The 15284-nt window shown below is 46.7% G+C and overlaps 1 protein-coding gene across 1 annotated transcript in view; it reads left to right on the top strand.

Moving 5' to 3' along the window:
• The window catches only part of LOC140211161 (MAP kinase-activated protein kinase 2-like), a 149799-nt gene that overhangs the window by 124312 nt on the left and 10203 nt on the right, over nt 1-15284 (top strand). Inside the window, exons 6-9 of the mRNA XM_072280692.1 lie at nt 5688-5763; nt 9476-9600; nt 12988-13073; nt 15004-15084. Of these exons, the coding sequence (XP_072136793.1) occupies nt 5688-5763; nt 9476-9600; nt 12988-13073; nt 15004-15084 (368 nt within the window). The remainder of the gene's footprint in view (nt 1-5687; nt 5764-9475; nt 9601-12987; nt 13074-15003; nt 15085-15284) is intronic.

Here is a 15284-nt window from a genome sequence, read left to right as displayed (position 1 = left end):
TGTTCACCACTCTCTGTGTAAAGGAGTTCCACGTGTTCACACTCTCCGTGTAAAGGAGTTCCACGTGTTCACACTGTCCGTGTAAAGGAGTTCCACGTGTTCACACTCTCCGTGTAAAGGAGTTCCACGTGTTCACACTGTCTGTGTAAAGGAGTTCCACGTGTTCACACTGTCCGTGTAAAGGAGTTCCACGTGTTCACCACTCTCTGTGTAAAGGAGTTCCACGTGTTCACACTGTCCGTGTAAAGGAGTTCCACATGTTCACCACTCTCTGTGTAAAGGAGTTCCACGTGTTCACACTCTCCGTGTAAAGGAGTTCCACGTGTTCACACTGTCAGTGTAAAGGAGTTCCACGTGTTCACCACTCTCTGTGTAAAGGAGTTCCACGTGTTCACCACTCTCTGTGTAGATTTCACATGTTCACCACTCTCTGTGTAAAGGAGTTCCACGTGTTCGCCACTCTCTGTGTAGAGTTCCACGTGTTCACCACTTTGTAAAGGAGTTCCACGTGTTCACCGCTCTCTCTGTAGTTCCACGTGTTCACCACTCTCTGTGTAAAGGAGTTTCACGTGTTCACCACTCTCTGTGTAAAGGAGTTCCACGTGTTCACCACTCTCTGTGTAGAGTTCCACGTGTTCACCACTCTCTGTGTAGATTTCACATGTTCACCACTCTCTGTGTAAAGGAGTTCCACGTGTTCGCCACTCTCTGTGTAGAGTTCCACGTGTTCACCACTTTATAAAGGAGTTCCACGTGTTCACCGCTCTCTCTGTAGTTCCACGTGTTCACCACTCTCTGTGTAAAGGAGTTCCACGTGTTCACCACTCTCTGCGTAAAAGAGTTTGTGTGTTCACCACTCTCTGTGTAAAGAAGTTCCACGTGTTCACCACTCTCTGTGTAAAGGAGTTCCACGTGTTCACCACTCTCTGCGTAAAAGATTTTGTGTGTTCACCACTCTCTGTGTAAAGGAGTTCCACGTGTTCACCACTCTCTGTGTAAAGGAGTTCCACGTGTTCACCACTCTCTGCGTAAAAGAGTTTGTGTGTTCACCACTCTCTGTGTAAAGGAGTTTCACGTGTTCACCACTCTCTGTGTAAAGGAGTTCCACGTGTTCACCACTCTCTGTGTAGAGTTCCACGTGTTCAGCACTTTGTAAAGAAGTTTCACGTGTTCACCACTCTCTGTGTAAAGGAGTTCCACGTGTTCACCACTCTCTGTGTAAAGGAGTTCCACGTGTTCACCACTCTCTGTGTAGAGTTCCACGTGTTCACCACTCTCTGTGTAGATTTCACATGTTCACCACTCTCTGTGTAAAGGAGTTCCACGTGTTCGCCACTCTCTGTGTAGAGTTGCACGTGTTCACCACTTTATAAAGGAGTTCCACGTGTTCACCGCTCTCTCTGTAGTTCCACGTGTTCACCACTCTCTGCGTAAAAGAGTTTGTGTGTTCACCACTCTCTGTGTAGAGAAGTTCCACGTGTTCACCACTCTCTGTGTAAAGGAGTTCCACGTGTTCACCACTCTCTGTGTAGAGTTCCACGTGTTCACCACTTTGTAAAGAAGTTTCACGTGTTCACCACTCTCTGTGTAAAGGAGTTCCACGTGTTCACCACTCTCTGTGTAGAGTTCCACGTGTTCACCACTTTGTAAAGAAGTTTCACGTGTTCACCACTCTCTGTGTAAAGGAGTTCCACGTGTTCACCACTCTCTGTGTAAAGGAGTTCCACGTGTTCGCCACTCTCTGTGTAGAGTTCCACGTGTTCACCACTTTGTAAAGAAGTTTCACATGTTCACCACTCTCTGTGTAAAGGAGTTCCACGTGTTCACCACTCTCTGTGTAAAGGAGTTCCACGTGTTCACCACTCTCTGTGTAGAGTTCCACGTGTTCACCACTCTCTGTGTAAAGGAGTTCCACGTGTTCACACTGTCCGTGTAAAGGAGTTCCACGTGTTCACCACTCTCTGTGTAAAGGAGTTCCACGTGTTCACCACTCTCTGTGTAGAGTTCCACGTGTTCACCACTTTGTAAAGAAGTTTCACGTGTTCACCACTCTCTCTGTAGAGTTCCACGTGTTCACCACTCTCTGTGTAAAGAAGTTCCACGTGTTCACCACTCTCTGTGTAAAAGAGTTCCACGTGTTCACCACTCTCTCTGTAGAGTTCCACGTGTTCACCACTCTCTGTGTAAAGGAGTTCCACGTGTTCGCCACTCTCTGTGTAGAGTTCCACGTGTTCACCACTTTATAAAGAAGTTTCACGTGTTCACCACTCTCTGTGTAAAGGAGTTCCACGTGTTCACCACTCTCTGTGTAAAGGAGTTTCACGTGTTCACCACTCTCTGTGTAAAGGAGTTCCACGTGTTCACCACTCTCTGTGTAAAGGAGTTCCACGTGTTCACCACTCTCTGTGTAGAGTTCCACGTGTTCACCACTTTGTAAAGAAGTTTCACGTGTTCACCACTCTCTGTGTAAAGGAGTTCCACGTGTTCACCACTCTCTGTGTAAAGGAGTTCCACGTGTTCACACTGTCCGTGTAAAGGAGTTCCACGTGTTCACCACTCTCTGTGTAAAGGAGTTCCACGTGTTCACCACTCTCTGTGTAAAGGAGTTCCACGTGTTCACCACTCTCTGTGTAAAGGAGTTCCACGTGTTCACCACTCTCTGTGTAAAGGAGTTCCATGTGTTCACCACTCTCTGTGTAGAGTTCCACGTGTTCACCACTTTGTAAAGAAGTTTCACGTGTTCACCACTCTCTGTGTAAAGGAGTTTCACGTGTTCACCACTCTCTGTGTAAAGGAGTTCCACGTGTTCACCACTCTCTGTGTAAAGGAGTTCCACGTGTTCACACTGTCCGTGTAAAGGAGTTCCACGTGTTCACCACTCTCTGTGTAGAGTTCCACGTGTTCACCACTTTGTAAAGAAGTTTCACGTGTTCACCACTCTCTGTGTAAAGGAGTTCCACGTGTTCACCACTCTCTGTGTAAAGGAGTTCCACGTGTTCACCACTCTCTGTGTAGAGTTCCACGTGTTCACCACTTTGTAAAGAAGTTTCACGTGTTCACCACTCTCTGTGTAAAGGAGTTCCACGTGTTCACCACTCTCTGTGTAAAGGAGTTTCACGTGTTCACCACTCTCTGTGTAAAGGAGTTCCACGTGTTCACCACTCTCTGTGTAAAGGAGTTCCACGTGTTCACACTCTCCGTGTAAAGGAGTTCCACGTGTTCACACTGTCCGTGTAAAGGAGTTCCACGTGTTCACCACTCTCTGTGTAGAGTTCCATGTGTTCACCACTTTGTAAAGAAGTTTCACGTGTTCACCACTCTCTGTGTAAAGGAGTTCCACGTGTTCACCACTCTCTGTGTAGAGTTCCACGTGTTCACCACTCTCTGTGTAAAGGAGTTCCACGTGTTCACCACTCTCTGTGTAAAGGAGTTCCACGTGTTCACCACTCTGTGTAAAGGAGTTCCATGTGTTCACCTCTCTCTTTGTTAAGGAGTTCCACGTGTTCACCACTCTCTGTGTAAAGGAGTTCCACGTGTTCACCACTCTCTGTAGAGTTCCACGTGTTCACCACTCTCTGCGTAAAGGAGTTCCACGTGTTCACCACTCTCTGCGTAAAGGAGTTCCACGTGTTCACCACTCTCTGCGTAAAGGAGTTCCACGTGTTCACCACTCTCTGTGTAATGCAGTTTTCGTCTGACATTCCTCCCTTTTACTTTCCTGCAATCATCTTAAAATTATGCCCCTTGTATTAGTTGTTTTCACCCTGGGAAGAAGTAATTAGCCATCAACTCAATCTATGTTTGTCTCTTATCATCTTGTACACCTCTGTCAAGTCAAATCTCATTGGTCCTCAGCAAAGAAGGTAGTTCCTCAGTCTGTCTGCCAGTTCTAGGGTGTATACCAGTCATTTAGGCCTCTGGCTTTCATTCTTTCATCTTCTGTCCTTCATACACTTGTGTTATAAGTGAGGAAACTGCAAATTATTGATCATTGATGATGACATCCTGATTGGTTCACCGTCTGAACCACATGCAGAGTTGCAACATGTGAAAATGCTCCGTATTGATACAAAGCACCGACGTGAATCCACAGCAGTTCTGCTGTTTACAGACATGTGACATCAAGTCAGGTGACGGGACATGTCTGGCAGTGGTTTGCTCTCTCTATTGGGCCTCTTTGCCGTTTGGAAGGACACATTTACCAATCAAGTCTATTGACCTTCAAGGCTTTGGACAGAGAGTCCATGACCAAGAAGTGTTGGTCCTACACTTACTGGGGTTATAAGGCCACCTATTCTATTGGTACTGCCACCTCACACTGATGGGCCAATGACAGTGGGGCCAGGTCTGACCGATCCCCAGAGTATTTTAAACCTATCAGCACCTCCAGCTCCTGCACCAACGCTCTGGGCCCTGTCTGTAAGCAGGCTAATCTGTTTAAGTTCATCTGCTTATGTTGACAAGTCAAAGTAAATTTATTTTCAGTGTTATCATACACTACCTACATCCATTTTCTTGCAGGCACTTACAGGAAAATGAAGAAATAGAGTAGAATTTAATTTTTAAAAAGACATAAACAGGGACTTGAAAACAGCCAATTTGCAAAGAAAACAAATTGTACAAATGAAAAATAAATGATACTGAACACATGAGTTGTAGAGTCTTTGAAAGTGAGTCTGCAGGTTTCAAAAGCAGTTTAGAGTTGAGGTGAGTGAAGTTATCCACGGCAGTTCAGGAGTCTGATGATTGTAGGCTGATAACTGTTACTGAACCTGGTGGTGTGGGACCTGAGGCTCCTGTAGTTCTTGCCAATGGTAGCATCGAGAAGAGACAAGGAAGGAATTCCAGTTACCCCAGCTTCCCAGATAAAATATGTTAGCCGTTTTCACTTCATAATAAACTTTGACTGTGACAAACATACAAATATCACATTACTTGTAGAGCACTGGGGTGGTCTTAAAGTCATAAAAGGCACAATATAAATGCAGGGTATTTCCTTGCATATCAAAGCCTTGCTCTCCTCAAGCAACCATGTGATATTTTTTCCATGCCCAGTTGTCCGCCAAGTTTTAAGTTATTGTCTGCACCATTTTAGCACACGTGGCATATTTCATGTTCCCTAGAGTTGGTCATCAGGTATTGATTTGTCATTTGTTTACCAATTCCCAACATGACTCCCTCGGTAAAGGTGTAGAGCTGGCTTATCTCTCCACCAAAGAGTCTGATCTCCTGCCCGTGAGGGGTGACATCCAAAGGAGCAGTTTGACTTTTATGGTCACCGTATCTGGATCGCTATCGAAGGCAGGAGGCCCGATGGGACTGAGGACATTGAACCAGAATTAATTTACAGTCAGTTAATGTTCAAACTTCAAAAAAAATCAGCTTAAAATATACTATAAAAAGCAGCTTTTTAGTGAAGGCTGTCAAAGCCTCCAATGATCTTGCAACTTCTGTCACACAAAGCAAGGTTTAATTAATACATCCTGTAAATATAATAATGCACACTAAATTCTAGATAAACAGAGACACACGAGGAGACAGCTTTCATAAATTTCGATCTATCTATAGCAAGGGTATGCTGCAAACTTCCATTCCTCTTAAGGGTGTTCTCCATCACTGCATTATTTTCAAATCAGTTTTGTTGGGCATTGTTGTGAATTGATCTTCCAAACTTCGTGCCTTCACAGCCCCAGAAGTCCTGGGCCCAGAAAAATACGACAAGTCATGTGACATGTGGTCGTTGGGAGTGATCATGTATATTCTGTAAGTTGCAGGCTCTTTCTGCTTTTTCAATGCTTTCCCCTTGGTTTATTCCATAAGAGCAAGATATCAGTGATGTCGTGTTGCAGCAGTTCATCTGATAAGGAATAGAATGATGCAGTGACCTTGGATTTCCTGAGTTACAGTTATGTCGAAACACCATGGTTTCAACATCAATCTTGGCAACAGAAGTGCACACCCGAATTTTCAGAAAGTTGCACTTCAGCAGATGTCTGAAATTACATGAGTTAATGTGCATTACTTTGCAAAATTTGGGTGAAATCAACATAAATTGTGGGATTGAGTAAACCTTGAACTAAATGGTGTTTTGTGAATTCAAGTAGACCATGGGCCATAAAACTTAGGAGCAGAAATAGGCCATTCAGCCCATCGACATTGCACCACCATTCTATCATAGCTGATTTATTATCCCTCTCAACCCCTTTCTCCTGCTTTCTCCCCGTAACCTCCTCATCTCTGTTAAAGGAACCTCCCTCTATTCCGTGGCTATGCCTTCTAGCCCTTGACTCCCACTATAGGAAACATCCTCTCCACCTCCATTCTATCTGGACCTGTCAATATTCAGTAGGTTTCAATGAGGGGTTCCTCCTCATTCTTCTAAACTCAAGTGAATGCAGACCCAGAGCTCTTCATACATTAGCCTTTTATTCTTGGGATCTTTCTTCTCATCCTCCTCTGGACTCCCTCCAATGCCAGCACGTCCTTTCCTAGATAAAGTGCTCAAAACTACTCACAATACTCCAGGTGCAGTCTGTCCAATGTCTTATAAAGCCTCAGCATTGTGCCCTCACTTTATATTCTAGTCCTCTTGAAATGACTGCTAAGATTGCAGTTCCCTTCCTTACTACCGACTCAACCTGTAAGTTACCCCAAAGGAATCCTGAACTAGGACTCCTTAGTCACTTTTCACATCTAAATTTCTGAATTTGCTTCCTGTTTAGAAAATTGTCCATGCCTTTATTCCTTCTACCAAGGTGCATGACCATACCTTTCCCTGCATTGTATTCAATCTGTCACTTCTTTGCCCGATCTCCTCGTCTGCCTAAGTCCTCCTTCAGAGTCCCCGCTTCCTCAACACTATCTGCCCCTCTGCCTACATTTTTATGGTCTGCAGACATGGCCACAAACCAATCAATTCTGTCACCTAGATTATTGACATATAACATAAAAAGAAGCAGTTCCAACACCGATCTGTCTGAACACCACTAGTCACTGGTAGCCAACCTGAAAAGGCTCCCTTTATTCCCACTCCTTGCCTCCTGCCAGTCAGCCAATCTTCTATCACTGCTAATATCTTTCCTACAATACCATGGGCTCTTAACTTGTTTAGTAGCCTCTCATGCACCAACTTCTCAAAGGCCGTCTGAAAATCAAAGTCAACAACATCCACCGATTCTCCTTTGTCTATGCTGCTTGCTATTTCCTCAAAGATTTGTTGGCCAAGATGTCCCCTCAAGGAATCGTGCAGAGTTTGGCCTACTTTATCATGTGCTTCCAAGCACCCCAAAACCTCATCCTTAATAATGGACTCCAACATCTTGCCAACCACTGAAGTTAGGCTGACTGGCCTGTAATTTCCCCTCTTTTCCCTCCCTCCCTTGTTAAAGAACGGAGTGACCTTTACTGCTCAAGTTCCCTCAGCAGAACCTCTTTGCCTTATGATCATCATGCAATGAAAATTAAAGTTTGAGGTTGTTAATGTATCTTCAGCATAGCATGTTTAAAAAGCAGTGGAAACTTTTCTGATTTGAATGTAAACAGGAGGAATTCTGCAGGTGCTGGAAATTCAAGCAACACACATCAAAGTTGCTGGTGAACGCAGCAGGCCAGGCTGCATCGCTAGTAAGAGGTACAGTCGAAGGGTCTCAGCCCAAAACATTGACTGTACCTCTTCCTAGAGATGCAGCCTGGCCTGCTGCGTTCACCAGCAACTTTGATGTGTGTTGCCTGATTTGAATGTAATTTGTTTGGATGCCGTAACAATGTTCGAAAGCAACAATCATATAATACAGGGCTCAGTAGAAATTTTACCTATTACTAGAAAATGTCAGGATGTTAATTGAGTTCTACTGTGTCTAAAGTTTTGGAATAAATTTAACCTCGCCTAACACTAGGAGTACATTCAAAGCAGTGCATAATTAGCCAGGAGTTACTGTTGACAGCCACCCAGTCAGACTCTCTAAATATTCACTCATTTTGCCTCAGACATTCACATGGTGCCTGTGGCTACAGTGTGTTCCATCTACAACATGCCGCAGAGGAACTTGACAAGGCTTCGTTAAAAGAGCCTCCCAAATCTCTGACTTCACCAGGATTCAAAGTACCACTTCGACTCCCACGCAATCCTACCCACGTCCCTGTAGACAATGCATCTAAATATGGGAACCCTTAACGAGCAGAATAAGGGAACCCCTTCATCAGTAGGGCATCACGAAAGTGCCTGATTGCCACTCTCTCAGTTTATTCAGAGATGGACAGTACGTTCTGGTGTGGCCAGTGGCATTTGCATACCCTACATTGATAAAGGGAAAATAGCAGTAACTTGCATTCTCTGTCCTCCGCAGGGGGCTGAGGTTAGGGGAAGGACAGAGTGAGTGCGGGGTTCAGTAAAAGCTACGCGCACCAGAGCAAGTGCTGAAGGGAATCTTCTCACAGTGAGATTGGTGCAAAGTAGGTATAAACTGGTTATGTGGCCATTTGCTGAGAGGAAAAATACACCGCAACTCAGCTCTTGCAATGGAATTTTAACAAGCCAGCCGGGGGCTGGATATTACAGTGCAGAATGGTGAAGGCTTACAGGTTAAACCTTCCATTTGACCCCCCCCCCCCCATTATATAAGACCATAACACTTCCGAGCAGAAGTAGCTAAAATATGCACTAACTCATTTCCATAAGACCATAGGACAGAGGAGCAGAATTAGGCCATTCAGCCCATCGAGTCTGCTCTGCTGTTCCATCATGGCTGATTTATCCTTCTCACTTCCATTCTCCTGCCTTCTCCCCGATGTCCTGACTAACCAACTCCAGCTTTAAGTATACTTGGCCTCCACAGCCATCTGTGGCAATGAATTCCACAGATTCACCACCCTCTGGCTAAAGAAGCTCCTCCTCATCTCTGTTCTAAAAGGACGTCCCTCTATTCTGAGGCTGTGCCCTCTGGTCCTAAACTCACTGACTATAAGAAACATCTTCCCCACAGCCACTCTTTCCAGGCTTTTCAATATTTAATAGGTGTCAATGAGATTTCCCCTCAGTCTTTTAACTACAGTGAGTACATGCCCAAAGCCATCAAATGCTCCTCATAAGTCAACCTTTCAGTCCAGGGAACATTCTTGTGAATCTCCTCTGGATTCGCCAGCACATTCCTTCTTAGGTAAAGGGCCCAAAAGGAAAAACCCATCGAGTTCCACTGCTGCCCTGCTTCTAACTGTTGCGTAGTAACCCTTCCTGGAAACTTGCCCAAAAGTGAATGTGGGATTATGGGATTTGACCTGACCACAATTCCTGTCAGTGTGTAGGTGGAACACGCTGTTGTTTCTGTGCACTCAGAGATTAGCTAGTTAAGTCGGGTATCGGTGAGTTACCAGCATCTGCCAACCTTAATCTTCAGCATTAAGAAGAGATGTGGAGAGATTTCAGGAAATAGAACAGTTGCTCTGTGCACGGTACTAAACAAGTCTCCCCTGCCCACAGGCTATGCGGCTACCCTCCGTTCTATTCCAATCACGGCCTAGCCATCTCCCCTGGCATGAAGAAGAGGATCCGAATGGGACAGTATGAGTTTCCCAACCCGGAATGGTCGGAGGTTTCCGAAGAAGGTAACCGGATGCGCAGAACATGTAGCCCGATGTCTCCATACGTGTATCACCATGCAACCAACGATACATAGGCAGAGACTGACAAACGTCCATTGCGTCGTCTTTTGCACAGTGGTTGTTTGTCAATCTTCATTTATGCATAGTTTTTCATAAATTCTATTGTATTTCTTTATTTTCCTGTGAATGCCCAGAAGAAAATGCCTCTCAAGGTGGTATGTTGTGACATAATTTGATAATACATTTACTTTGAACTTTGAACCACAGGCCTGTTTGTTCTGCAAGGTCCATTTGGCAGGTTTCTTTGTTGGAAATGTTTAACCCTTTCAGCCTATTCACACGTGTGGTGTTTGAACATAGAACATAGGAACCTGCAGCACATTACAGGCCCTTCGGCCCACAATGTTGTGCCGACCGTGTAACCTACTCTAGAAACGGCGTAGAATTTCCCTAGCACATAGCCCTCTAGTTTTCTAGCTCCATGTACCTCTCTAAGAGGCTCTTAAAAAGCCCTATTGTATCCGCTTCCACCACCACCGCCAGCAGTGCATTCCACACAGCCACCACTCTCTGGTGAAAAGCTTACCTCTGTTATATGGTTATATTATATGGACATCCCCCTTGTACCTACTTCCAAGCACCTTAAAACTATGCCCCACACATCAAAATTGCTGGTGAACGCAGCAGGCCAGGCAGCATCCCTAGGAAGAGGTACAGTCGACATTTCGGGCCGAGGCCCTTTGTCAGGACTAACTGAAGGAAGAGCTAGTAAGAGATTAAAACTATGTCCCTTGTGTTAGCCATTTCAGACGTGGAAAAAGCCTCTGGCTATCCACACGATCAATGGTCCTCATCACCTTGTACTCCTAAATTGGTGAATGGGAACTTTGGCCATTGGTTCCTCGAAGGGAATAGGGTCTTAACGATGTAGTCCTTGTAGGTTTGAGCAGACTCTCAGACAGAAGTGACGCCAGGCATTCTGCTTCCTATCTTTGTTTGATAAGGAGGAGGTTTGGTAAGGTGGGGGATGGGGGAGAGTCCCAGTGTCCCAACAATTTGCAAGAAGGTTTCAAGGTATTCACCAAAATGACGGAAGATCTTGGCACTTGAGCTGACGGTTGTGTGTGATGGTGCCTATTTCAGTTTGTTTGGGCCTCCGACCTTCACCATTCCCTTCCCTACGGCTCTGGTGCTCGAGTTGCCCGCACAGTGATGTGGGCCACGTATCTGTTCCATGGTCAAACATCCTGAGCTACGTTTAGACCATCGGACCATAGAGCAGAACAGCACGGATACAGGCTCTGCGGCCCAACTAGTCCATGCTAACCGCGATGTTCATCCAGAGAGTCTTAATTTCCAGCATTCACCCCATATCCCCCCAAGCCCCTCTTGTATATGTACAATACCTATCCAAATTTTTCATAAATGATATTGCCTCAACCACTCCCTCTGGCAGTATATGCTGAGGACCATATACTCACCACCCTCTGTGTGGACAAGATGCCCCTGACTCAGCCTGCAAGTTAACCTTTGAGGAATCCTGCACTGTGACTCCCAAATCCCTTTGCAGCTCCAATTTCTGAATTTGCTCCCCATTTAGAAAATAGTCTGCACCTTTATTCCTTCTACCAAAACGCATGACCTTATCTTCTCTATACTGTGTTCCATCCTGGGTCAGTCCTGTTTGAGGTCACTGAGGTAAAACGCATGCAGGAGAACAGGGGTCTCTCCCGTTGCAGTCACTGTACTCGGGCTGCTTATATAATAGTAGTCCTCAGCGGTGAGGAAAACGATCAGACACAGGGAGGCACAGGAGACGGCAGATCTAGAGCAACACACAATCCCCTGCATCAGGACTGAGAGAGGACATCTTCGCTTCGGACCCAAAACATTCACAATTCCTCTCCCCCCACAGATGTTGCTCGGCCTGCTGAGTTCATCCAGCAGGTGATTAAACAAAGGGCTGGCTTGTTCCCAGCATAGATCAATGACGTTCCCAGGGTGGAATCACTAATACAGGGGACATCATTGTAAGGTGTTTGGAGGAAAGAAGTAAGTTTTTTTTACACAGCTGGTGGTGAGTACATGAAACACCCTCCCAGAGGCGGTGGTAAGGCAGATGTATTAGGGACATTTAAGAAACTGTTAGATAAGCAGATGGAAGAGAGAAAAGTGGAGGGGTATATGGGAGTGAAGGTTTAGATTGATCTTAGAGTAGTTTAAAATGTCGGCACAATACTATGGGTGGAAGGGTCTGTACTGTGCTGTACTGTTCTGTGTTCTAAGCTATTCAAAAATAGACTTTTTTCATGATAAAAAATCTATGCAAAAGGGAGAAACAATGCAAAGAATGCCTCTTTGCATTTGTGGTGGGAACCTCCAGTGAAGTAAACGTTAAAGAGGAAAGGACACATACAGACTTTACACTGTTGCCACTAATGGGCTCCCTGACCTGACACCCCCTTTCATTGTTCGAGGGGCGTCCCCGCCCAACACAGCCCTCCACGTGTGGTAGGAAAGGGTCTGTCCCCGCAGAGGCCTAGCATTGGCTGAACCGAGCTTCAGTGCACCCTCCGTTCGTACTCCTGCAACCCGGACTGAGCCGGTCTGCCGCATTCCCTCATGGACATCTCACTGCCCTGGAAGACCAACACTTCTGGGCAGGCCAAAGGCTGCCTTCGAGTTGATGACCTTCCCTCAGCACCTGATGCCTCTCTCAGAGTGTGTGTGTGTGTGTGTGTGTGTCCCTGGGAACAGCCTCTGAGAGGGTCAGACAGCTGCTGTCCCGGAACTGGGACAGGGACTCTGGAACCTGTCTCCATGGCCTCTTAGCAAATCCGCATTTGGCAAAGAGGTAGGTGACCATTCCTTCTCCGCCACAGCCATCCTGAGTGTTGGGGGTGAGGAAAGCTCTGACCCTGCTCACACTATATCAGTTATGTGAGTTACTGTGTAGAATCGAAGCCAAATAACCCAGGATGATTGTGGCTGATCCACACAAGGCAACCCTGGCCCTTCCTCAGTCACAGTTCCTCTTCCATTTAGAGTTACAGCGCAGTAATGGGTCCCCCGGCCCAACGAGCCTGCGCCAGCCCAATTACAGCCATTACCCTACAACCAGCGTGTCTTCGGACTGTGGGAGGAAACCAGAGCACCCGGAGGAAACCTACACGGTCACAGGGAGAAAGTACAAACTCCTTCCATACATCGGCCGGATATGTACCCAGGTCGCTGGTGCTGTAATAGCGTTTACACTAACCATTACGCTACCATACATCCCCTAATATTTTAATATTTATGTTTGGGTCACTGGCAAAAGACCAGCTGGGGAGGTTTGCTGCCTTAAAGGGCAGGAGAGGCTGATACCTGTTCATTTCCTCTCCTATACAGCAAAGGATCTGATCCGGCAGGTGCTGAAGACAGACCCCACAGAGCGGATGACCATCACCGAGTTTATGAATCATCCTTGGATCAATGTAGGTCTTAGCAAGCAGCAGCTGCCTCCTGCTCGGCGCTGAGCTCCAGGACGGCTGCTTGGCACGTTGCAGGAGCACGCCTGACACCTGAAGTTTGACTGTTGTCTGTGGGAGCTGTAGGGACACCAAGAGACCTGTGTGTAGGTCAATAGGATGCGGCATGTAGAGCGGGGTCAATAACAGATAAGTCACAAATGGTACATGACTGTATCAGCCCTGTTTAAGGGAGAGGGGTCTTAACATGTTGTGACAGGTAGTCTCCAAGCTGATGGCATGAACATTGATTTCTCTCATTTCTGGTCATTTCTTCCCCCTCTGCCTTCTCTCATTTTACATTCCTCATTCTGGTTCCCCTCTTACCCCTTTTTCTCTCCTAACCTGCCTATCACCTCCCTCTGGAGCCCCTCCTCCCTCCCTTTCTCCCATGGTCCACTTCCCTCTCCTGTCAGATTCCTCCTCCTTTTCCACCTATCACCTCCCAGCTTCTCACTTCTCACGTCCCTCCCCCCCCACTTCACTCTCACCTGGTTTCACCTATCACCTCCCACCACCCACTTCCCACTCACCTGGCTTCACCTGTCACCTCCCCCACCCACTTCCCACTCACCTGGCTTCACCTATCACCTGTCACCACCCCCTCCCAACTTCCCACTCACCTGGCTTCACCTATCACCTCCCACACCCACTTCCCACTCACCTGGCTTCACCTGTCACCTCCCCCACCCACTTCCCACTCACCTGGCTTCACCTATCACCTCCCCCACCCACTTCCCACTCACCTGGCTTCACCTATCACCTCCCACACCCACTTCCCACTCACCTGGCTTCACCTATCACCTCCCCCACCCACTTCCCACTCACCTGGCTTCACCTATCACCTGTCACCCCCCACCCACTTCCCACTCACCTGGCTTCACCTATCACCTCCCCCACCCACTTCCCACTCACCTGGTTTCACCTATCACCTGTCACCCCCCACCACCCACTTCCCACTCACCTGGCTTCACCTATCACATGCCAGCTTGTGCTGCTCCTCCTCCCCCACCTTAGTCTGGCTTCTTCCCCCTTCCTTTCCAGACCTGATGAAGGTTCTTGGCCCAAAACATTGATGCTGCCAGACAGACCGAGTTCCTCCCGGATTTGGTGTGTGTTAACAAATATTATGCCTGGAAACACTTTCCCATCCCATTCTCTTAAAGCAGTTAGAGTCAATTTCTTCTAAACTGATTCAGAGAACATAATTTAGTAGACAGGCCCTTTGCCTCGCTATGTTTGTACTACCCATGAAGCCAAGTTAAACTGAAGACCTTGCCTGTGCCTTGTCTAAATTGCCTTATGCCCTGTCTGTTCATGTGCCTGTCTAGAAGCTTCTTAAACATTGTTGTCAGATCTGCTTCCAGCAGGGTGCTCCACACATCTACCATTCTCTGTCTTAAAAAAAAACTTGCCACCTAATTTCCTTTAAACTTCCCCTTCTCGCTTTAAAGCCACAGGTTCCAGTATTTGACGGTTCCACCTTTGGGAAAAGACTGACTACCCTATTTTATGCCTCTCATAACACCCCTCTTTCAGACCACCTATGGCTCCAGAGAAAACCTCTCCTCACTGCCAATGCTCTCTATTCCAAGCAACATCCTGGTGAACCTATTCTGCACACTCCCCAAGCCCTTCTGTAACAGGGTGACCAGGACTGCACAGAGCAGTTGTGGCCCATTGAGTAACAGTAACCTATAAGCCTCTTCCTAAAGGAGGAGTTGTTGGGGGCTTGAGGTACAGCCCTTCCATAAAATCAACAGGGGTCTTGGCCCTGAGACTTCCTCCTCATTTGATAGATTTGATAGAGTGATATCATTTGAGGGGACTGGTGGAGCAGATGAGAGGGTTTGTAGCCAACTGAACGATGGGATTTAAATGCTCTTTGCTCTTCCAGCAATCAATGGCGGTCCCACCAACTCCACTACACACAAGTCGGGTGCTCCAAGAAGAGAAGGACATGTGGGAGGAGGTGAAGGTCAGTACGTTTACCCTCACATTACCCTTTTACAAAAAGTGAAAGAGAGAGCCAGTCCGTACCTACAGAGCACCTTCCACAGTCTTGGACCATCACTAAGTGGTTTACAGTCACTGAAACCCTTTGCTGGTGTGGCTTCTGTGCTGTTGATGGAAAAGCAGCGTCCAGACGCTCACACAAATGATAGTCTTCTTGGCGAC

Source organism: Mobula birostris, chromosome 16 (genome assembly GCF_030028105.1).
Source record: "Mobula birostris isolate sMobBir1 chromosome 16, sMobBir1.hap1, whole genome shotgun sequence".
Lineage (NCBI taxonomy): Eukaryota > Metazoa > Chordata > Chondrichthyes > Myliobatiformes > Myliobatidae > Mobula > Mobula birostris.
This window is presented reverse-complemented; position numbering and strand designations above follow the sequence as displayed.